At 40.6% G+C, this 24,718-nt stretch overlaps 1 protein-coding gene and 1 pseudogene across 6 annotated transcripts in view; one reads left to right on the top strand and one right to left on the bottom strand.

The window, feature by feature from the left end:
- Nucleotides 1-24,718, top strand: part of SIPA1L2 (signal induced proliferation associated 1 like 2) — a 140,121-nt gene that overhangs the window by 92,360 nt on the left and 23,043 nt on the right. For 3 of the 6 annotated variants that reach the window (XM_061624496.1, XM_061624497.1, XM_061624499.1), the window contains exons 10-16: nt 444-701; nt 4,475-4,570; nt 5,342-5,445; nt 7,153-7,256; nt 11,862-12,247; nt 17,392-17,616; nt 18,725-18,875. In XM_061624496.1, the coding sequence (XP_061480480.1) occupies nt 444-701; nt 4,475-4,570; nt 5,342-5,445; nt 7,153-7,256; nt 11,862-12,247; nt 17,392-17,616; nt 18,725-18,875 (1,324 nt within the window). The remainder of the gene's footprint in view (nt 1-443; nt 702-4,474; nt 4,571-5,341; nt 5,446-7,152; nt 7,257-11,861; nt 12,248-17,391; nt 17,617-18,724; nt 18,876-24,718) is intronic. The other 3 variants (XM_061624498.1, XM_061624500.1, XM_061624502.1) reach the window with 2 other exon arrangements.
- On the bottom strand, nt 20,707-23,034 carry LOC133384098 (glycerate kinase-like; annotated as a pseudogene).

The following is a 24,718-nucleotide window of genomic DNA, read 5'->3' as shown; positions in this document are numbered from 1 at the left end:
TGCCTTGACACTTTGTCACTGGGGCTGAGACACTTCCTCAGCTATTGCTGAGAAAGAGAAACTCTAATGAACGATACAATGAAAGATCATTGCTTGTGTTTTTTAGCATAAATATTTGTTGATATATGTATATTTTTAAATCCCATCCTTTTGGACTATGTTGTCTTTCAAGCTTTGGAATGTGAATGTTTAACATTTAAAATTTTTCTCTTAGCACTTATTTGCACGTGGATTAATTTTCTAGCTACTTCTAGTATATGTTTCTTGTGACAGCCATATTTCCATGCAAGGTTTCCGAACGGTGTTATCTTGTTTGTTTCAGCATGAAACAGGCAATAATCTATTTAAATATAAGTATTTATTAGAAAATAGTCTTTTTTTTTAAAGTGGACAGTATCTCTGCAGTACTCAAAGATGGATTGTTATGTTTATGTATACTGCAGGGGCTGTTCAGAACTGTGTCGAATTCCCATGGTGGAGTACAAACTTGACAGCGAAGGCACCCCATGTGAGTATAAAACCCCTTTTAGGAGGAATACTACTTGGCATCGGGTGCCGGCTCCTGCTGGGCAGCCTCTCTCTCGTGCCTCTCCAATCCTAGGAACATCGGATAGATTGCAGTGCCAGCAGCTTCTCCAGCAGGCGCAAACAGCCATTCCCCGCAGTACGTCATTTGACAGAAAGCTGCCAGATGGTGCAAGGTAATATACTCTCTGTTATTAATTCCTGTGTTTTATTTATTTATTTATTTATGTATTTATGTATTTATTTATTTATTGTATTTGTATACCGCCCCATAGCCAAAGCTCTCTGGGCGGTTTACAGTAACTAAAAACATTAAAAACAAATATACAAATTTAAAACCCATCTTTTAAAAACAATTTAAAACACAATTTAAAAAATTTAAAACAATTTTAAAAAATGTTTTACTTGTAAACCTTTCCGGCCTTAGGTATGAAATGATTTTTTGAAGCTGTTTTGTTTTTAACACCCATTTATATACTACTATGCAATGTTTAATAGATTTGAGCTACAGATAATAAACCAAGTGTTCACCTCCTCTAATCCTTGTTGAAATAATAGTCAGTGCTAAAGATACTAAAAAGGTAGATGCCATTAAAACTCACACCCTACTCTCTGTTGCAATGGTTACTATTGGGTTACTTCAGTTATCACGTAGTAGTTGACCAATAAATTACAATAAGAACTTCCATATTGAATATAGAATAAGAACTACAATAAGCATTCTTAAAAATGAAATTAGTTGCTTGCAGGTTAGTAATTTCATTACATGTATTCAGGCCACCTCCATGGAAATGCATATTGATCGATGATTGCAAAAGGGTTCTGCAGTTCATTTATCTGTCTATATTAAACAATAAAACATTTGCAAATTTGAATTATCAGGAGTTACTTATAAGATTAAGCTCTTGGAGGATGGGTAGAATATAAATATATATTCATGTGCTGCTCCTTTGTAAAAAAAAAGATGACATTTTAGCAAATTTGCCAGCTCAATCCCATTTGTATAATTGCACAGATTTTATTTTTGTAGGCCTTTTTCTCCTGATACATATTTTTTTAAATGGTTAACTCACTCATTGCTTTTTGGACACTGAGTTTCTCAAGAACCCAATAGGTCTCCTTTAAAAGTGTGGCTTTTAAATATAATGTCTGCATTAGCCTATGATCATTTCCTTTTGACAAAATCCAAAATATATTCATTGTATGCTTCTAACTTCAGGCTTTCTGCGATATCAATGTAATAGATTTTAATAGATTTTTTCCTGGCTACTCAAATTGCAGCTATACTTCAGTTTTACCTTGTTTTTAATATAAATGTTTTTGACCAAATATTTTTATTGCCAACTTTATTCTTAACAGGTTTTTCAAAGTTCATGTTAAAAACTTAAGAGAAAGAGTTTTTCTTTCTATCCAACCCATTTACTAATAGCTATCAAAGTAGGTAGCATTCTGGTCTGTTCTACACAACTTTTTAACTGATACTTTATTGATGTTTCCTGGAAGCCCACTACTTGACCATACACAGTAGGGATGGGTGAGAATTTTGCTGAATTTAGATTTAGCACCAGATTTTTCAATAGTCCACATACTCTTCATCTTTGTGGAGCAATCCTGTTTGAGTTGCTTTCAAAATAATGATAATTTGTGAGAAAATATTGATAAAGGAAAGGAAAGCGGTTCCGTTTCTGCCACCTCCACTGTGATTAAGGCTTTATGTTAGCAAGCAGAGAAAGACCAGCTGTTTTCCTTTTGGAAAGGAAAGGAGGAAAGCAGCTTTCAGTGTCCCCACACCCCCACCTCCTCCTCAACAAGCCTAGAATCCTTAACATGGGTGAGACCTGGCTTCTTTCCTCCTGCTTGGAAAATATTCTCTCAAAATATTGATTTTTTTCTTCAAAACATTGATATTTATTTCATTTATCGATACATCATTTTATAATATTGATATTTTGAAAGGAAATACTGGTATTTTGAAAGAAAATATCAATATTAATACATCAATATTTTCCAAGAGGAAAATACAGATTTGTAAAATCAGAAGCTAGTGGACAAAGAACAAACTCGAATTGATACTGCCTGTTATGTCGATGGAATGCTTTCAGAGCTGTACCAGCCAACAGATCCCATCCCTAATACATAGGTGGATTCTGTTTTACTTCTAAAATGTAATCGCTGGGTTCTTGCATTAGCCTGTTTATCTGAGAGGGAACTTTGAGAGTATACATTCCTAGGATGTCTTTTGCTGTGAGCAAATATGATGCCACAGCCTTCCACAATCTGTCTTTCTACTCCCTCAGTGTATTTTTAAGTCTTATAGTGGGGATAAGCATGAGCACTGCCAGGTGAAATGACTGTCATGCATTTCCTTGGGTTTGGGTATTATGTGTATGGTAGTGGCTTTGGCAAAAGACCCTCCGTGGTGCAGAGTGGTAAGCAGCGGTAACGCTGCCAAAGCTTTGCTCACGATCGGAGTTCGATTCCAACAGAATCAGGAAGTCGAATCTCCGGTAAAAGGGGTCGAGGTCCACTCAGCCTTCCATCCATCCGTGGTTGGTAAAATGAGTACCTGGCATATGCTGGGGGGTAAAGAAAAGCCAGGGAAGGAACTGGCAATCCCACCCCTTATATACGGTCTGCCTAGTAAACGTCGCAAGACGTCACGCTAAGAGTTGGAAACGACTCGCACTACAAATGCGGAGACACCTTTACCTTTAGTGGCTTTGCCGGGGGACAGGGATACACTTCCCTGAGATGCTATAACCTTTGTAAGTAGACACTTTCATAGATCAGCCAGATTATGTCCCCACACAAGCACTGTAACATGTTATCCAACTGATTTGCCTGGTATATTTGCCTGATACAAATGTTAGGGCTGTATATTTGAACAGCTTATTAATTGAAATGAATTATGTATTGGTAATAGCCAAAGCCAGTAATGCATGAGGGAGACTGAATATTATTTTCCTCACTTAGGGAGATGTACTGTAAGATATTTCAAAGACCTCTTGTTTATTTTAAGGGAAAGCAGAATTAAGTGAGAAGTGTGAGTCTCCCACCATACTACTCACAAAAATATATCCTTGCACATAATGGTGTCTTGTGTCACTAAAATTAATTGTGAAATTGTGTGTGCTTGAGAACAGTGACATGAACATAGCATGAAATAAATATATTTGAGCTCCACTGATTTTCAGTGGAGCTCCATTGTACATACTTTATGCCATATTAATGTCAATATTCACAGCCGGAAACTGTTTCACAATTAATTTTAACATCACAAGGCATCATTCTTTGCAGTAATGTATTTACATGTACTTTATGGAGTGCTAAATTGTGGCTACTGTGTGCAAAAGTGTGGGCAATGGGTGACGGATGTCAGGCACCCCCAAACATGCACACACAGCAGGCACCCCACTCCCCTTGCCAACCTCCCCTGGAATTCCACACAGTGCCTCCAGGCATTGGCGTGTGCCAGCCACCATGGGCCCACTAATGCTCCTCACCTATTCCTGCGCTGCATCGATGCCCTGTCCCACACCACCACTTCATCTAGACAAACGGCACTGCTGCACTGCCTCCCCACCTAGGGGATTTACCTGCATCCCACCCAGGCTGCTGCTGCTGCTGCCACTTACCTCCCAGCTGCTTGCCTGCTCACTCCACACTCTTCAGCTCACCTTGTTTGCTCGCCCACCTGTCCCACAGATGCCCATTCACCTTGCTTACCCTATACCTGGCTGCCCCACTTTCTTGGTTGCCTGTCCTCTTCAAGCCATCCTTGCTTCCTTTTCACACCCTTGTCTCACTTGCTGCTCTGCCACTGTGCCCCGCCCCATCCCCACATGATGCTGTGTGATGGTGTGACAGCTTAGGAAAATATTATATAGTTAGAAATAACCAGATCATTGTTGAAACACAACAGACCTCTGTACATTTTTAATTACTCTAGTCACTATTTCAGAAGTTCACCAAGCAACCAATCATCATCCAGTGACCCAGGACCAAGTGGGAGTAGTCAGTGGAGACACCAAGTGGGATATGATGGGTACTTATTTCTTTACATGTCTACCTCTTTTTATGAATAGTAGCTATAGAAACTAATACACATGTAGAATATCAAACTGTCAGAGGCTGTTGTTGAGTGTTGCGCTGGTGGAGATCAGAGCTTTGTAAAAATAATTTTATTTATGTGCTTCAGTTATCAATTGTCCCTAAGCCTTCAGAGATAGCACCAACTCATACATAGCTGAAAGGGATAGGCTGTATCCAGTGGCGGTTTTGTGCTGGTGGAAGTGCGTCTGCTAGTGCCAGAAGAGGGACTATGTTTTCACTAGTCCTCCTGGCAATTTGAGCCCCCTGTGCCAATATCGCATACTGTTCCAGAGGGTCCCCCATCTCTCAGGAAAAGCTTTGGGGATGGCATGAGGGGAGACTGAGTTTGGTAGAACAGATTGGTGAGAATCGGGTGCCCTGCTTTGTGCAAGTAGAAGTGGTCACGCTTGCACAACGCCACCCTTTTTAAAAAGCAGTTGGTCCAGTATACACTGAACACGGACATCGAAAACTATATTTGAGAGATTATGTACTTGTATATTTGCGAGATGATGTGCATTGTCAGTCTTAGATAAACAATAACTTAAGTAAGATAAATTAAAAATCATGCTAATTACTAAGAAACGTCTTATTCTTGTCTGCTCACCAATTGAAAATAGTGAAAATATATAGCTGTGCCATTTAAAACCAGATCATTTTGAATGCTATAAGAAGCTGTTGGAGGTGATCAAGGGAAAACATCAATTTGTCTCTTTGTTAAAAGGTGCCAGTCTCCTTTACTTCATGATCACCAAGGTTCAGGTCCAATGGAGAGTGAAGGAGGGAGAGATCATGAAGAATCTTTGGAAGGGGCCAGACATACCAATGGTAATTAATATTCTATTTTAATTTCATTCTGTTTTCCACTTATTTATTTATTGCATTTGTATACCGCTCCATAGCTGAAGCTCTCTGGATGGTTTACAATAAACACTTGTGTAACGTTCTGCATCACAATCTATCCCAAGGGCCTAAAAAGATTTTTAAAATGAAATGTACAGCACTGCAACCTCCAGCTTTTATGGACTTATTTACCATGCTGGTTTAGAGTTTTAAAAGTGATATCCACTTTGATGATATACTGGGTGTGGACTAACAATCTGACTAGCTGAGGACTTCTACAGCCTCCCTGGCTTGGGAAGAGAAGGAGATATAGAAATGTATGTCATTGGCATACAAACCCAAAAGCTTTGAAAATCTCTCCTAACTGTTTTATGTAGATGTTAAACAACATGGTAGACAATATCAACCCTATGGCACAGTTAAATCCCAAGTGTTATCCTTCATCAGCACCTTCTGAAATAAGCTGTCCGAGAAAGGACCAGAACCACTATAAAATGGTTCCTTCAGGTCTCATCCCAGCTAGGTGATCTAGAAGGCTGCCATGGTTGAATGTATTGAAAGCTACTGAGAGCTGTCCACCTCCTGGCATAAATCATCTATTAGGGCAACTGAGGCTCTTTCTGTTCCAAACCAGGTTCGAGCCACATGAGATCTGCATATTTGTGTGTAAATCTACAGAGGGGTTTGTGTGTGTGTGAATGCTGAAAATATAGATGCATCTGAAGGTAAATTCAAGGATTTATAGTTGACATCAAGTATAATTTTTGAACTTGTATGTTACTTATAAGGACCAATGCAATGGCATGATCAGGAACTCTTACTACAACTAAATATACGAAACAAGATGTGTCTCACAAGGTTGTTCTTTCTCTAATATTCTACTACTTCCTTTTCCCCCGTTTTATGATCCTATTCCCTTTCCCCGCCTGTCTTCCTTATATAATTGCAAACGTTCTTGCACACATCATTTTCGACCATACTTTCGCACGGTCTTGTGCATCCACACATTGTAGTACTTTCTAGAATACAGAATAGAATCGGCTATATATGTGTCTCATCACATTTTTATTTGGAGAGAGTTTTAAGTGTTTTTTCTCTCCTTAAAAATCTGTTTTTTCCTCAAAACTGCTGGGATGGCTCCTTTTAAAACAATGCTGTTTCAGTTTGATTTCAGTTTGTTTCAATCTCTCTTAGTCTACTGTTTTTAAAGTTTTTTAAAAAATAATTTGTTTTTAACTGTTCATATTGATAATTTTAATGTTTTTTGTAAATGACTAAGAGGGGTGTTTTTTACAATCAAGCAGTATATAACGTTTGTTAATTAATTAAATGTATAAAAATCTCCATCTGTTTTTTCACTCGTCAGAACACTGAGAGGGTGCTCAAAAATAAAATAAGGATATGTGTATTGATTTTGCATTTTGCTTACATTGTCATGTTTTGTAGAGATGGTATAGCAAAAGGATATGTACAAACTGGCTCTTCTTATTCAGAACTTTCATATTTAGTAAGTTACATAGACCTCAGTTTAATTATCATTGAAGACTGAAGGGCAAGAGTAAACTCTCTGCTCCAGAAAATTCGGAACATGGCTGTTTCAAACCTGATGCATATAGCATTAAGCTGTGAGTTTTTCCTTGTACAATATGTTTTGTGTTTTTAGAAATTAAAACACATAATTATTTATGGCAGAAACCAAGTGGCATGCACCATCAACCAAAGTCTTGAGTTCCTATAAAGACCGCGCGTTACAGAAAGAGAACAGTGGCAAGGATTCACCAAACAAATTTTCTCATGTAAGTCTTTTTACTTAGGGTTTCCCAAATTAGCAAAATCTCACATATATGTGGGCACAGTCTATGTTGCAAAGGTTGAAAGAGATGTGCAAATAGCTGGCTGTTTTGAAGCCAGCAACTTGACTGAAAGAGTATATTTTTTTCACTCCCTTTCCATATAGAAATGAGAAGCAAGAATTACAGAGGGTAAACAATACTGCAAAATGAATGAGCTATTGATGTTAATAAATTTATTTCTATATCTTATAGTTCTGTCTGGCATTATTTTGCACATTGTCCTTTTAATGAAATAACTATGAGAAACAGTAAATTGAGTGGAAACAAAGCCATCCAGCTATATCTGCCAGTGCTAAAATCTTAGATATTAAATAAATGGCAAGAGTCTTGTCATTTTTCTAAATAGTATGCCCAACTAATAAGCATCTCTGATGCAGAAGTAGTTTCAAGTATTCTTTCTGGCAGTGACCTCAGACAATCGCATTATAAAAGGCATGCGGTGGTTTCTAGGGCATGGAGTGGATTAAAGCCTTAATAGTATAAGCATCACTCTGGTGTCTGATTAGAATTTGGTTTACATTGACTTGCATAATCTTGAATACATGTCCTATTGTATTCAAGTGACATTCATACATTGCCATCTCTTGTCATATAGTGAGGCATAAACATCTTATTTTAATTACCAGCAATTGTGTTTTTATTATTTAGGCAAAATTTCACCTTTAAAGAATGCATCTAATTAGAATTTCTTGTTAATGTTTGTTCCTGTTAATTTGGGTGGTGGTGGTGATGACCTGATGTTAAGAAACAATTATTTCCAGCTGAATTAAATAATGTGAGAACTGAAGTGTGAGAATTAGAAAATAGAGCCTGTTTGTGCACAAATATCACTTTTGTGGTAGATTAAATGAATTATGCCAAGCCAAATTTTGCTCACTCGTCTAGTTCATGTGCATAAGTAGTACTAGCCCATGTGCATGGGCTTTTGTCAGTGAAACAAAAGAACAGCCATCAAATCTACTCTTCTAGCATATTTGATTCCCTCAGTCTGCCCTGAGTACAACCAGTGCTGGTTATAGCTCATCTTCATGACTGATGTAGATAATGGTGGGATCAACACAGCAGTTGCCTATCTAAGCCACCTGAGGGAGAATAATTGGCTTAAAGTTATGCTGTATCTTATCCTATGTTTTTGCATGCATACACGTTTATGTGGATATGTGCTGGCTTTCTTTTAACATGACACAGACCTTTTATCTCTCCTTCCCTTTATTCATTTATATGCTTTTACGCACCAAGTTTCCTCAGTAAAGGAGGAACTGACACTGTTGACTACATTTCTTGATTTTGAATCTTACATTATCAGCTTGTTAAGGCAAAGTGGGTGAGAGAAAAAGAGAGCAGGGCAACCAATCTGTTTTCGGTTTTTGGTTTTTTGCTGTCCCTTGCAGGCCCAGCATCAGGAGCTGGCATGGTGGAGCAAATGCTGGGGCCCATCACTGCTCGTACCAGTCTCCTTCAAAACAACAACAACAAAATTTTCTGCTCATGACCCAGCACTCTGAAGAAAAGCACTGGATGAAACAGTTGCAGCTATTGTCTTCTGTTCCCCAGAACAGAATGCCTCTGACATAAGGCCCAGAGGCATTCTTGGGGAAACTGAGATGCTGCAGACAACTGACCCAGTGCTTCTGTTTTCAGTGCAGGACTTCCCACTGTCTCCTGTCTCTGTTGCTGCTTGGTAAGCTCACTTGGGGTGGAGATCATCAAGACAATAATTAAGGGGGTGCAGAGGACCCCTTGGTCCCGGGTCCCTCAAACTTGGAGCCTTCCTTTCTAATTAGACAATTAGACAATGCAAAGAGCTAGCAGGTTTTTTCTCCTGTGGGACCACAGACCATAGCTGTTATGTTGCAGACTGCTTTTGAAACTTTCTTGAAACTTTTTAAAAGTGTTTTACTGTGTAATTTGGGAGTAGCTCTTTCAGAGACAATTAAAATTCCTGTTAGGTACAATTATGTATCAGAGTTGTAGCCTATTGTGCTAGTTCTATAAACATAATATCATGTGCTCTTCTGTAACCTTCTGTACTTACATGAAGTAGAACTGAAGTAGGACTGTTTGTTAGGATATCAGGAGATTAGTCTTGGGGGCAGCCATCTGTTCATCATGTGGAAGGCCCAACAATGATCTATTATCTTTACCTTAGACCAGTGGTTCCCAACCTTTATGAGCACGGGACCCCCTTTATAAGCTGAAATTTTTTTGTGACCCCCTCCCCCCAGGGAGGCAGGCTGGCTGCCAGGAAGGAAGGGGGAAAGCAGCCTTTCTTTGCAGGCTTGCTTCTTTTTGCTTCACAAAAAGCCCTCTCCTCTCATTCTAAGCAAGGGCGTTGCCAGTAGCGGCAGTGCAAGGAGATGGGAATCAGTGATAGTAATCCCTCTTCTTCCTGTTAGCTCCACCCTCAGCCTCCTTTGGCATCTGCCACGTATTTTATAGGCAGATGCCTGCCCTTAGTGCGCCTGAAAGACACTCTGGCGCTTCAGCAAAAGGACTCCCCTCTCGTTTGGAGCAAGGGGGAGGTGTCGTCTGCAGCGGCAGTGGAAAGCAGACAGTGTAGAAGGAGTGAAGACTTAATTAATAATTAAATAATTAATTAAATTAATAAATAAATCATTTCTTTACTGTTCACGGCCCCCTCTGGATTACTTCGCAGCCCCCCTGGGGGTCCCGGCCCCCAAGTTGGGAACCGCTGCCTTAGACTCTGTTTGCATATACAAATTCCCGCAGCATCCTGAATTTCTAATGTTTGATGGTGTAATTCAAGCTACACTTTTAACCCAACTCTATAGCCTTTATAAATAGATCTGTTTCTCACTGTATGATAGAAAAATATGGCTGTCCCAAGGAGGCAGTTTGAAGATCAGCTACTAGATTAAAGCATTAGTTCATCTTGCATAGTTACAGCCTGTGTTACAGGCTGTGTTAAATTATTTGCAAGTATTTAGAGGATCTCTTGTAGCAAAATGGGTATTTAATGATGTAATATCATAGAATAGTAGAGTTGGAAGGGGCCTATAAGGCCATCAAGTACAACCACCTGCTCATTGCAGGAATCCAAATTAAAGCATACCCGACAGGTGGCTGTTCAGCTGCCTCTTGAATGCCCCTAGTGTTAGAGAGCCCACCACCTCTCTAGGTAATTGGTTCCATTGTCATACCACTTTAACAGTCAGGAAGTTTTTCCTGATGTTTAGTCGAAATCTGGCTTTCTGTAGTTTGAGCCCATTATCCCGTGTCCTACACTCTGGGATGATCGAGAAGAGATCCTGGCTCTCCCCTGTGTGACAACCTTTCAGGTACTTGAAGAGTGCTATCATATCTCCCCTCATGCCCAGTTCTTTCAGTCTCTCCTCATAGGGCTTTGTTTCCAGTCCCCTAATCATCGTTTTGCCCTCCTCTGAACCTGTTCCAGTTTGTCTGCATCATTCTTAAAGTGTTGTGACTAGAACTGGACTCAGTACTGAAGATGAGGCCTAAGCAGTACCGAAGAAGGGGGAACTAGTACTTCACGTGATTTGGAAACTATACTTCTGTTAATGCAGCCTAAAATAGTATTTGCCTTTTTTGCAACCATATCACACTTTTGGCTCATATTCATCTTGTGATTAACCCCAATTCCAAGATCCTTCTCACATGTAGTATTGCTGAGCCAAGTGTCGCCCATCTTATAACTGTGCACTCGGTTTCTTTTTCCTAGGTGTAGAACTTTGCACTTATCCCTGTCAAATTTCATTCTGTTGTTTTCAGCCCAATGCTCCAGCCTATCAAGATCCCTTTGACTTTTTTTTTTTTTACCTCCAGGGTATCAGCTATCCCTCCCAATTTTGTATCTGCAAATTTCATAAGCATTCCCTGCACCTCCTCATCCACATCATTTATAAAAATGTTGGGAAGCACTGGGCCCAGGACTGAGTCCTGCGATTACCTGCTCATTACCGCCCCACAGTGTGAGAAGGAAGCATTGATAAGTGCTCTTTGAGTACGATTCTGTAGTCAACTGTGGATGTGAAGTGCTATGCATATAATTTCAGAGTGAGCATTCACTCTGTACTGAACATGATTAATTCTGTACATTATGGAATCTTATATGGAATGGGAAAATTATTTCCCATTCTGTTTTTAGTTTAGCTTATTTATTTATTTATTTATTTATTTTATTACACTTTTAGACCGCCCTATAGCAATAAGCTCCCAGTTGTTCATAGCTTCCCACAGCCAAAGTCCCAAAGCAACTCACAAAAGGATAAAATACAAAACAAGTGATGATAATATATCCATTAAAAGAATCCAATAAACAAAAAGTATTAATCCAAAAGGTCCCTCAAAACAAAAATTTGTATCCCACCAACGTGTTTTTGAACCTGTGTTAGTTGAAATACTAATTATTGAATCAATATACATAATCAATAATGCTAGTAGCATAAACTTTTATCTTCATTTTCATTTTGCCCTTCCAACAGGTAGTATTGTGGAAGTGTTTGCTTTTTCATTGATGAAACTGAATAAAAAGAAGTAAAATTGTATCATAAAATGTTTCTCTTTAAGATTGGAGACAAAAACTGTTCCAGCCATTCCAGCAGTAACACCCTGTCAAGTAACACATCCAGTAACAGTGATGATAAGCACTTTGGCTCTGAAGACCTGATGGACACTGACTTGCTCGGATTAACTTATATTAAAGGGGCTTCTACTGACAGTGGGATTGATACTGCTCCTTGTATGCCTGCCCCAATTTTGGCTCCTTTGCACCTGGCTGGAACCCGGTCAGGAATGCATAGCCGGACTGATCAGTGGGCTGAATCTTCTGAAACTGCTGGACCAGATGATGAGATTAAAATGTATGCTGTTCACAGCTATGCCTCTGCCATTTCTAGTAGTCATACAGGTGATGGTAGCATGGGCGACCTCAGTGAAATATCTTCACATTCCAGGTGAGTAATTTTCTTCAACGAGGTTAATAGTTCTGATAGTAAATGAACAGTAAATGATGTAGTAAATGATGTGTGGATTTGCTTGGTTTGCTACTTTACATTTTCTCAAAAGTGTTTTTATAAAATATCACTTCAACAATGTTGCATTTCAGAATTTCTGAAGGAAAGCTAAAAATTTATTTCTTTACAAATTCACTTCATGGCACATAATAACAAGTGTCTCAAAATCTATTTTAAATCTTTACACTAGTAAATTTATAAAAGGCAAAGAATAAGTGCAATATTGTAGAAGTATATATACATGTAACTGTACAATAACATGTGGCTTGCTTACTTTGCAGTATGTCAAGTCTGCTTGTTGAACAATGTTATTTAGATGACATGGTTTGATCTGTAGACAGTTCTAGCATGTGGCAGAAAAGTGAGCTAAATATCCTTCTAGCTCTGTATTTCAGTGATGAAATCCATAATTACATTGCACTTTTTTATCTGCAAAACCCTTTGGATCATCCCAGCAAAGAGAGGCTACTGTAATCAGGATGGGAATTCACCCAAACCCTTCCATGTATTAAAGAGAGCACAGTGGGGGGTGCATGGCTGCGTTGTCTAGCTCTGCCCACTGCTACCACAGATGTATGTGTGTAGAACTAGAATGTATGACATCCGTTGAGTGGGTTAACATAGGAGGGAGGATGGCAGTGGTGGGTGAGGGTAATGTGGGTGGGGATAGACCCTGTGATGCTTAACACACATTGTTTCAGTATGTGGAGGGCTTCATAGAATTTGTGTAAAATGCTGACACTGAAAGGAGAGTTACGCACAACTGTGTGTGCATATTTGAGCTTTTTTTGTGAACCAGAGCTGCAAGTTTAGAATGGCAGTGATTTGCAGGGCAATCCCTAGCACTGTTTAGGTTTTTTTAAAAAAAGTCAACTGACTTGAATATAATAAGACTTTCTAAAAAGTGTGTTGGGATTTCAGCCTTTGGAATTTTTTTATTCTTAGTCTAAATACTGAGCAAGCTATTGAGCCATTTTTTCTTTCTCAACCCATATTTTCTAAAATATAAGACATTAGCAAATAAATCAAGCCAGTATGTAGTGGCAAATTCAGAAGTGCAGGGTCCCTTTAGATCAGCCTTTCCCAACCAGTGTGCCTCCAGATATTGTTGGACCACAACTCCCATCAGCCTCAGCCAGCATTGCCAATGGCTGAGGCTGATGGGAGTTGTGGTCCAACAACATCTGGAGGCACACCAGGTGGGAAAGGCTGCTTTAGATAGTCGCAGCTATCCCCCTCACAGCATGCTCCCTTCAAGATTAGACAGCCTTTTGCGAACATGAAAGGGAAGTGTGTTAGCTACTGCAAAGAATCTTCTCAGTGTCTGACTCACCTCCTTTCACTCTGATTCTTTCCAATGGGCAGGAAAGAATAAGGAAGCATGATAGAAAACTCTTCTCAGTGGCAAACACACTCTCCTTTCCTACTGATTGGCTCATAGGATGCTAGAGACATGAGGACCCAATCTGGCTCCCCACCAAAAAATAAAGGATCTAAGACCCCCCGAGACCCTGGACAAATACACCCCTGGTGGGCACTTGAAATCCTTTCGCTTCATCCTGTACGATTAGTGGATGCATTTGGCCTCTATATATCCAGTTTCATTTTACTAAGCTGTAGAAGATGGTAGTGAAGTGTGAAAGTAAAAATTTTCAGCTAAATGGAATTAAACCCACAGAAATACAGAAAATCCATGTGTATTCATGTTTCTTTCTGAAATGTCATATTTTAAATTATATTTGAAAGGCCTCATAGCATGTTGGGATATAGCTTTATCTTGGGATAATTTCTCTGATATGGGTGTATTGTTGGTACTGAGCTCAACTGAAGAAAAGTGGGTTATATTTATTTATTTATTTATTTATTTATTTGTTATTATTTAATTTATATCCTGCCCTTTCTCCCAGCAGGATCCCAGGGCAGCAAACAAAAGCAGTAAAAACACTTTAAAACATCATAAAAACAGACCTTAAAATACATTAAAACAAAACAACTTTAAAAACATTCTTTAAAAAAGCTTTAAAAACATCTTAAATAAAGAGGGTTAAAAAACATAATTGTTTAGGGAAAATGTTTTTTAAAAAGCATATTAAAAGCAATTCCAACACAGACACAGACTGGCATAGGTCTAAACTTAGAAAGCTTGTTGAAAGAAGAAAGTCTTCAACAGGCGCCGAAAAGATAGCAGAGATGGCACCTGCCTAAGATTTAAGGGGAGGGAATTCCACAGGGTAGGTGCCACCACACTAAAGGTCCATTTCCTATGTTGTGCAGAATGGACCTCCTGATAAGATGGTATCTGCAGGAGGCCTTCACCTGCAGAGCACAGTGATCAACTAGGTATATAAGGGGTAAGGCGATCTTTCAGGTATCCTGTTCCCAAGCAGTATAGGGCTTTGTACACCAGAACTTGAACCTTGAACTTGGCCTGGTAGCAAATGGGCAGCCAGTGCAGTTCTTTCAGCAGCGGGGTGACATGCTGGTGATACCCTGCCCCAGTGAGCAGTCTCGACGCTGCATTTTGCACCAGCTGCAACTTCCGGACCAACCTCAAGGGCAGCCCCACATAGAGCGCATTACAGTAATCCAGCCTGGAGGTTACCAGTGTGTGGACAACAGTGGTCAGGCTATCCCAGTCCAGAAACGGCTGCAGTTGTCGTATCAGCCAAAGCTGGTAAAAGGCACTCCTATCCATGGAGGTCACCTGGGCCTCTAGCGACAAAGATGGATCCAGGAGCACCCCCAGACTACGAACCTGCTCTTTCGGAGGGAGTACAACCCCATCCAAAGCAGGCAACTGACCAATCATACGAACTCGGGAACCACCAACCCACAGTGCCACCATCTTGCTAGGATTCAGACTCAGTTTATTGGCCCTCATCCAGCCCACCACCGAGTCCAGGAAGCGGTCCAGGGCTTGCATGGCCTCTCCCGATTCAGGTGTTACGGAGAAATAGAGCTGGGTATCATCAGCATACTGCTGACACCTCACCCTAAATCTCGTGATGACTGCTCCCAAGGGCTTCATATAGATGTTAAACAGCATGGGGGACAAGATGGTACTCTGAGGCGCCCCACAGCACAACTGCCAGGGGACCAAAATACAGTTACCCAAAGCTATTCTTTGAGAGCGACCTTGGAGATAGGATCGGAACCACTGTAAAACAGTTCCTCCAATACCCATCTCACCAAGTCAGCCCAGAAGAATACCATGGTCAATGGTATCAAAAGCCACTAAGAGAACAAGTAAGAATAACAGGGTCGCACTCTCTCTATCCTTCTCCCGATAAAGGTCATCCATCAGGGCGACCAAGGCCTATTCAATCCCATAACCAGGCCTGAATCCAGACTGGGATGGGTCAAGATAATCTGTTTCATCCAAGAGTACTTGCAATAGCTGTGCCACAATCCTCTCAATCACCTTCCCTAAAAAGGGGGTATTTGCAACCGGTCGGTAGTTGTCACAAACTAATGGGTCCAGGATGGGCTTTTTCAGGACTGGTCGGATCATCGCCTCTTTCAAGGCAGCTGGAACCACTCCCACCCGCAATGATGCGTTGACCACACTCTGGATCCTCTCGGTCAAACCCCCTCGGCAAGCTTTAATAAGCCAAGAAAGGCAAGGATCAAGAGGACACATTGCTGGTCGCATCATCACAAGCACCTTGGCTACGTCATCAGGCCACATCAACTGAAACCATTCCCAAGAAGTTGCAGCAGACGTTTGGGGACTACAGCAGATGTGGATGGGGCATCAAGGCTGCTATGGAGGCGAGCAGCTTTACCCTCAAAGTGCCTTGCAAACAATTCACAGTTGGCCTCCGAAGGGTCTAAAACTCCATTTCCTGGAGCTGATGTCAACAGACTCCTGACAATGCGGAAAAGCTCCACTGGACGGCTACTTGAGGATGCGATGAAGGCAGAGAAATAGGCCTTCTTTGCTGCCCTCACCACCATACAGTAGGCACGGTTATGATGTTTTACTTGTGCCCAATCAGTCTCACAGTCTTTCGCCACTTGCGCTCTAGCCGCAGTCCAGCCTGTTTCATTGCCCTTAGCTCACTGGTGTACCAAGGTGCAGACCGGGCTCCACAATGCCAGAGAGGACGCTTGGGGGCAACCATGTCAAGAGCCCGATGCGCCTTGCTGTTCCACAGCATGACAAGGGCTTCAACAGGGTCACCTGCTCTATCTACTGGAAACTCCCCCAGGGCATTCAGGAATCCTGTGGATTCCATTAGTCTCCGGGGGCAGACCATCTTAATCTGTCCACCACTCCTGCAGGGAAGGATTGGAGCCATAAGTCTAAACTTCACCAGGAAGTAGTTTGACCATGACAATGGGGTGGCATCCACCACCACCCCTATCTCCAGACCACCCCTTCCTCCATCTGGAGCAAAAACCAAGTCGAGGGTGTTATATGTAGTGAATATGTGTAATGCTTATAATCTTTAACAAGATTTATTCTTCAAATTGTTTGGATACAATCTAGCCAAAGAATAGCATTGTCAAGCAGAATGGTCATTAGCTGTGGCTGTTCCCTGGATTCCTCCCCATCTGAAATGAAGCATGTGGGGATTGGGGGAGGGGAGCTTTTTGTTGTGACAATGTATGTAAAATCTTCCCCAGGGAAGGTCATCTGCTGCCAGTTTTGATATTCTTCTGGTACTTTTTTTAAAATTGTCCTGGTCTTAATTGTGGCTTTATCCATTTTGCTGGATTTTATTGTTGCTGTGATTTTTTTCTGCACTTTCTTGTTTTAAGTGAGTTCTTATTTTACTTTATACTTCCTTGAGAGTTATACTGAAAGGTGGTGCATACAGTTTCTAAATAAATTTCCTATAAATTGTTATGGGAAAATTAAGAATGTCCTGAAACATGTCCCAATGAAACTAACAGGATTTAAGAGTATTTGTTGGAATGTGTCCTTTGTACTGAGGAAACAAATAGCATTAAATATTACTGACTTCTTTCCTTTTGAGAAGACTTTAGATTTTTTTTAAAAGGTAGGTGATATTTCCTGGGTCAGATTTTTCCATGTACTTCACTGCATATTTTATTATATGTGTTTTCCCCTCTTCTAGTGGATCACATCATTCAGGAAGTCCTTCAGCACATGGTCCTAAAAGCAGTGGATCATTAGATACCTCCAAAGTGTATATAGTTTCACAAAATTGCAGTCAACACATCTCTGGATCCGTAGCAAAATGCTACCCTCGACAAGGAGCAATAAGCAAATATATCATTGGCTGGAAAAAGTCAGAAGGTAGCCCTACACCTGAGGAATCTGAAGCTCCTGAGTGCCAAGAGTAAGGGAGGGTTTGCTTGTTTGGGGAAGAAAATTTTGTGTGGTTTGAGGAGAAGGGCCTGAATCATAAAAAGAAACAAGATGCAAACTGGATTATGTTTAATCCCATGGACTAGGAAGAAGCAGGCAAGGGATAGACAAAGTTAGCTTCATGCGGGGCCTCCTGCTTTCTATCTATATAGCATGAAATCAGAGTCCTGTATCAGAACGAAGAAGAAAACTGCATAGTTCAAAACTGCAGTTGTATTCATTTTTATGTGCTTTTGAGTGCTAATGCAAAAAAGCGTTGCTAAATTTCTGATAATAACAAAACATGCTTATATAATAAAATTATTACATGTGTGTAGGGAGGTTTGTGCATTATTACTGGTAACTAAATGATAATCTATACTCAAGATATTAGTGTACTTTGATATATTTTATTTAAGGAAAATGCCAGTCCAAGTTATAAGCATAAAAACAGAAGAATATAATGTTTGATAAAATATTTATGATGTCAGTCATAAAAAAAAAAATTAGCTTGCATCTTTTCTCCATGTTGGAACCCAACTTTTAAAAATCTTTTTGCTTCTTTGAACTTTTAATGATTGATGTTACTATTGTAACTGTGGTTTTAGTCTAGAATCCAGAACACAGTTATCTGGGAGTAAGTTCCACTGAACCCAATGGAGGTTATTTCTGAGTAGACATGTATTGGATTGCCGCCTAAGTATCTGTTTTGATCTTCACTGTGTTTACTGCTATTTTAGAACTTGTTATTATTTTTTCTGCAATTTTACTTATTATTTATTTATAAAGCATCTAATGTTTTTGAGTACTATAGAAAGTTTAACAACAATGTAGTCCCTGCCTGTAAGCATCTCTAAGAGTATATATTTTTATTTTATTATTAATTGATTTCTCCATTGGCATCTTAAAAGTTAACTAAAAGGTGAGGTATAAATATTTTTAGGACATCATTTTTTAAAATATTCTTGAAATGAATACATTTTTAAATAGTTATATTTCCCCTAATCCCTGTACTAACAGAGCACCAGGGTTAAGACATGTTAGATAGCTAACATCTTTACAATATGTCCTCTAATTATAAATAACAAATGTTTTCACAGAATGTATAATGCTGTTGATGGCCTATCTTCAAGTCGGCTTCAGGGTTCTGTAACGGCTACAGTTTCTGAAAGCCAGCGAGTCTTATCAAAAGAAGCGTTTCTGAAGTTGATGATACCAGACAACATCTCTGTGGAGGAAGGGAGAAGAAAGGTTAGCTGATGCTACTTTTATATTTATTTTTTCTTTGTCTCTGTACCCAGCTTGATTGAGATGAGTTCTAAAAAGAGCTATAAATGAGAAAGAGAATAGAGCTAGTAAGTCAGATAAGTATTCTCATAAATATTGCTGTGAAACCTATGTGGCTATAGTCAGTGGGTTTAGTATGTCTATCCTGAAAGCTCTTCACTTTCAGGCAGAGATAGCTGTCTTGTTACCCTCCACATTTTGTTGGACTCCAACTCCCATCAGCCCTAGCAAGCATGGCCAATGATTAAGATGATGGCAGTTCTAGTCAAACAACTTCTCAACATCCACAGGTTAGCCTGTGTTAAGCAGTTGCTAAGTGTAAATAATAGATCCTCCGTGGCGCAGAGTGGTAAGCGGCAGTAACGCAGCCGAAGCTCTGCTCACGGCCGGAGTTTGATTCCAACAGAAGGAGGAAGTCGAATCTCCGGTAAAAGGGGTCAAGGTCCACTCAGCCTTCCATCCATCCGTGGTCGGTAAAATGAGCACCCGGCATATGCTTGGGGGGTAAAGAAAGGCCGGGGAAGGAACTGGCAATCCCACTCCATATATACGGTCTGCCTAGTAAACGTCGCAAGACATCACCCTAAGAGTTGGAAACGACTCGCACTATAAGTGCAGGGACACCTTTACCTTTTAAGTGTAGATAATAGTTTTCAGTAGGTATGGAATTTTTTGAAAATCGTGTGTCAAACGTTTTTGCACTGTTTTTCTTTCTAAATCCTGTTTTATTCCTTAATCTCAATTAGCAATAGGGTTTTTTTCTCCCCAGTTGGTACAGGCAAGACAACTGAGTTGCAATTTAACAAACTTTATTAAGATCGCACTTAGTTTCACTCAGGTTTAGAAAGAGAATACAAAATCACACAAGCATATAAACAGTAGTGTAGTGGCAAATTCAAAAGTGCAGGGTCCCTTCATGATAGTCACAGCCACACACCCTCCCCCTTTTTTTGCTGCTGGGTTGAGAATGCGATGCTTGTTAATGCTTTCTCCCACAACAGGCTTCCTTAGGAGCCCAATCAGCATGAAGGGGAGAATGTTAGCTATTGAAAAGAGTCTTCTCAGTGGCTGACCTAATAGCTTTCACTCTGATTGGTTCAATCAGCAGAAAAGGACAAGGAAGCGCGTTAAAAGACTTTTCTCAGTGGCTAACACACTCTTCTTTAATGTGATTGGCTTGTGGGATGCTGGAGACATAGGGACCCTGCTCCCAAAAAAGTAAGAAGTCTAGAGGCACCCCGAGACCCCGGATGACTACACTCCTACATATAAAAGCACACAAGCAAATATACAAAGAGAATACAACATAGAAGTATTTTACACATCCAAAGGCAAGGCATTCTACAATAGGGATGACCATTCCAGCCTGTCCCAACTGAGTCCAGATCAAAAAACCACCCCAAGCTTAATTTTTCAGCTCTTTAAATAGAGTTGTTAAGCATTCCATTTTTGGTAATGATAGATTTGCTGGGACCTACTTGGTCCTCGAAAAATCCCCTCTTCTCCCTAATGATGACCTTGGCTACCATTACAGGTTCTTTGCACATGCTCCATGAGCCAAAAGTCCCTAGTTTATCTGGGAGCTTCCCATTTCTATGTTTGTGACTTTTACCATCAAGTTCCCCTTTAGCCTAACTGCAAGCTTGCTATATTTTTGTTATGATAGATTTAGTCCTTATTATACCAACACCAGCACCACCTTCTCTTCTCTTGCTATGTGTGCCTAAACTGTTTGCTTCATGCTGTGGCTATGTATTTTGCAATAATGATTTCTCCTTCACCTCACAAGGCTGATTCAGATGTGTGAAGTAGGAACAGAATTTCCACAGCCCAATATTCCATCCATGTGTGGTCTGGCTTGTGGGCTAGAGTGGTGGCCTTTTATCATGGTCAGGTAGTCTGCCTGGCATTTGGGCTCCTCTAAAGCTAATCTGTTAGAGCCGATGACAATATTGAACACATGGGAATAAAATTTGGGAGTGACATGCTCTGTGATGGAATCAGAGAGCACTGTCTGCACTGGCAAGGTGTTCAGCATATCATATTTACCCAGTATCTGAACATAGTCCTGGGCACTGTGAGAACTGGCAATGGTGGATCCACTTGCAATAATGTCTAATGGATCTCCAATGACATCAGAGAGGATGAGGCTTAATACCAGGGCAGGATAAGCAGCTCATGCCAACCCCCCACCTTTTAACAAGGAGAGTGCCTTTTGGATCGTGTTCAGCTCTTGAATGATAGCTCCCTTCAAACTGAATAGCCTGGTGATGGTTTCCTTCTCTTTAAGAGCAATTGGAGGGATGGGTACAGGTAAAAGTGCTGACCCACCTCCTGAGATCAACACCAGGAAAAGGTCCCCTGCCGTCAGGCTGTCGGCCAAATCCTGGATAGTGCTGGCTTCCTTCATAGCTGCTCTGACAGGAAGGTTGTGCTTAGCTCCTTCCATGACTTGAATGTGGCTCTGGGGCTTCAGCAACATTGCCCTCCTTCCTGTATGCTGCAGAGTTTCTTGGATGCCTTGAGGAACACTAATTACTCCCCAAGTGAGGTAGTCCCCAAGGATGTCCTCTGCTGCAGCTGCCATACACAGAACGGCCTTCCCAAAGCCAACCAGGCACAAGGTCCTCCTAAGTTCAAAAGGCTGTCCATGCAGTACAAACTTGGGGCATCTGCCTGGGTCTAGAAACAGAGCACTTTTCAGCATGGGCCCTGGCAGGAGTCTGGCAACAATGCCACGAAAGAAATGAATCCCATGCTCCTGGAGGGCCGTGCTGGGAGAAGATGCCTCATTGGTGGAGCAAGAAGTGGGCCACCAGAAAGTTATACCAGCTCATCAAGACAGAGGCCATGGTTTGAGTTCACCTGCATAATTCTCCTCAGCCTCTACAGATGCAGTGCTGGTTCACTGCTCTGCTGGAAGAGTCCAGAGGTCTCATTGTCCAGTCAATTTGATGGATCAAATGAGGAAGTTAATAATTTATGGAGCAGGGCTTGCTTGAAAATCATCTGGCTTCCATTAGGGAATTAGACACACCAGAAGCTGAAGAAATTTGAAAGCTCGAAAGGGAAGGAGGGAGGAGTAGGGAGGGGCTGAAGTCTGCACTCGACAGAGATTGGCTGCCTTCAGACTGAGAAGAACGTTCCCACTCAAAAGTCCTGTCACTCCCCCAAAAGGAGGGAACTTTTCACTAACCCTCTTATCATATAAACTTCATGCTGTGAATTGTGAACATTAGGGGCCGTATTCAACTAATTTGTTGTGCTAGCAGAAGCTAGTGCAAGGATTTGCTCTAGTGCTACAGGACTGTCCCCCCTCTTCTCCCCCTATGCATCTCTGGGCCCTCCCCAAATCTGCATCGGAGGGTCAGGAGAACCCCCAGTACAGTGCACAGGGGTGAGGAAAGGGTTGACTGGCAAGCAGAAATGTGTGCGCTGATGGAACAATCTTCTTAGCACTACGTTGAATACAACCCCAGGCCTAAAACAGAGCACATTTTCAGACAATATTGTCTCTTTGTTACTGGGGGTGGGAAGTAAGATTTCCTCCTTCCTCCATTGCCTGCCTTAGATACCCCAGGGCAGGCATTACATTCAAATAGGGTGTTCACACACAAAATTCAATGTATGCTGCAAATTCCACAGTTTAAGTATGTACATACTTCAAACATTATGGGATGTATCCAGTGAAGTCATACTGTTAGCGCAAGGACTTCTGCTTGGACAACGGAACTTCCTCTCCTTTTCTTCGTCCTATGAACACCCCCATCTACTGCAGAGGGTTAGGGGTTGCACAAGGAGGAGGAGAGGAAGGTGAAGTTCCATTGTACAAACAGAATTCTTTGTGTGAATGGAACAACTTTGTTGGATACAAGTCAATGTCCACATATGGCTGTCCAAGGGTGGCAGGCAGGAGTGCCCAGTGGCTGGGGTCAGAAGGGGTGATGGTTTCCTGCTCTTTAAGAGCAATTGGAGGGATATGTACAGGTAAAAGTGCTGACCCACCTCCTGAAATCAATACCAGGAAAAGGTCCCCTGCCATCAGGCCCTCGGCCAAATTCTGTATAGCGCTGGCTGCCTTCATAGCTGCTCTGACAGGAAGGTTGTGCTTAGCTCCTTCCATGATTTGGATGTGGCTCTTCACTTTCTCACTGTGTGTAGGAAACAGATAAGTGACAGCACTATCCAAAGAAAGGTTGTAATAATATGGAGTTTTGAGGCTGTGTCAGCCAAATTTCAGGTTTCTGCCACGAGTGAAAAATAAATTACCATGTCACCTCATTTCAAAAGAGAGACATAAATTCAAACTTTTTTAGTTATTCAGGTGTCTTGGATATAATAACAGATAAATGTTGTGAATGTCCAAAAATGAATAAAAAATCCTAAGATAACACCAATGAATTCTGATAGTCACCTAAATGTGAAGGTTAGCATTCACACGGCTTATGTCCTGTAAATGGATTAACATACATCTAGTTTTTGAAGATTCATGAAATGCATCTGGGAGTGTCACCATTTAGTAAATATAAGATATTAACCGTGATCCAAAGAACCCAGTGTACAAGTAATGTATACTAATGGAGGGGCTGCCAGTGTTTTTCCTTCCAAAGTCCAGCATTTCATGCTACATTGAATCATGACTCCGAGGGTCCTGTGCTTTTCATGAATATGTTGGGGGGGGCAATAAACCACTTATTTCATGGGCAGAACTCTGTATGTGACCTGTTAGATCCTAACCACATATTGGTCCCATTCATAACTAGGGATGGGCGAGAAGACTATCCTTTTTGATGCGTAAACTGCTGGATGCAATGCCCAAAAGATGTAATAGCCAATGTATGTCCAAAAATGGGAGAAAGATGTAGGTGAAGTGTTGCATACAATAATCTGGCCAAGCATTTAGGACTCATTTCAATTAAATGTAGCTTCTAACAGCAGACAAATTACTATACAATTCTAGTGAGATAATATTCTCCAGTAAATATGCATTACATTAATAAGCACCATTCACCACTATGTTGTAAAAATGTGAGAAGAGGGAAACCTAGTTTCATGCCAACTACTTCTCACTGATGCATTTGATGTTTTTATTGAAATACTGTGTTTTGGTCTGCCTTGTGATATTTTATATGAAAGTACAGTTTATAAATATTTTAAATAAATAAATGTATGGTGAGCATGTCCAAAAGTGCATAAGTACTGGACTTGGATGTTACAGTATATCAGCTCAATAACTGGGGATATGAATCCAACTCCAGTCCTACTGGAATTTATGAAACTATAATAAATCTCAAGTATGTGGAGATACCTTATAGGTCTTCTGTTAGCAGCAAGATTTCCATTAGCATACTGCTAGAAATACAGCCATACGTCTTCGGTGAATGGATGAGTTGATAGTGTGGGAATTAATTGTTATAGATAAAATTGTGGTTGTAGTATCCAGATTAAATATTTTATGCACCTGAAATATACCGATACCTTTCTTGGAAAATGGTTCCCATCCCTCTAACGTATATGTGGAAAAGAAGAAAAAAGTGTGTCAAAGGCCAGAGAGAGTTCCATCTTTTTTCTGGAGGATGGGTACTAAGTTAAGATTTGGTAGTGAATGAAGGACTCATGTTCTCATACATTGAATAATGTGAGTAGAAGTCTTTATTATGAAATGTACTGATGTAGAAAGGAAAATGTGTGTATATATGTATAAACACTCCATAGTTGTGCCCCTGGGAAATGAAAACAAGAAATGATTGTATTTTGTTACTGAATCATGTATTTGAAGAATGTTTACAATAAAGAATAAAAACTGG

The sequence above is a fragment of the Rhineura floridana genome, chromosome 4 (genome assembly GCF_030035675.1).
Source record: "Rhineura floridana isolate rRhiFlo1 chromosome 4, rRhiFlo1.hap2, whole genome shotgun sequence".
In the NCBI taxonomy this organism is placed as follows: Eukaryota; Metazoa; Chordata; class Lepidosauria; order Squamata; family Rhineuridae; genus Rhineura; species Rhineura floridana.
The sequence above is the reverse complement of the archived record's forward strand: the minus strand, read 5'-3'. Positions and strand labels throughout refer to the sequence as shown.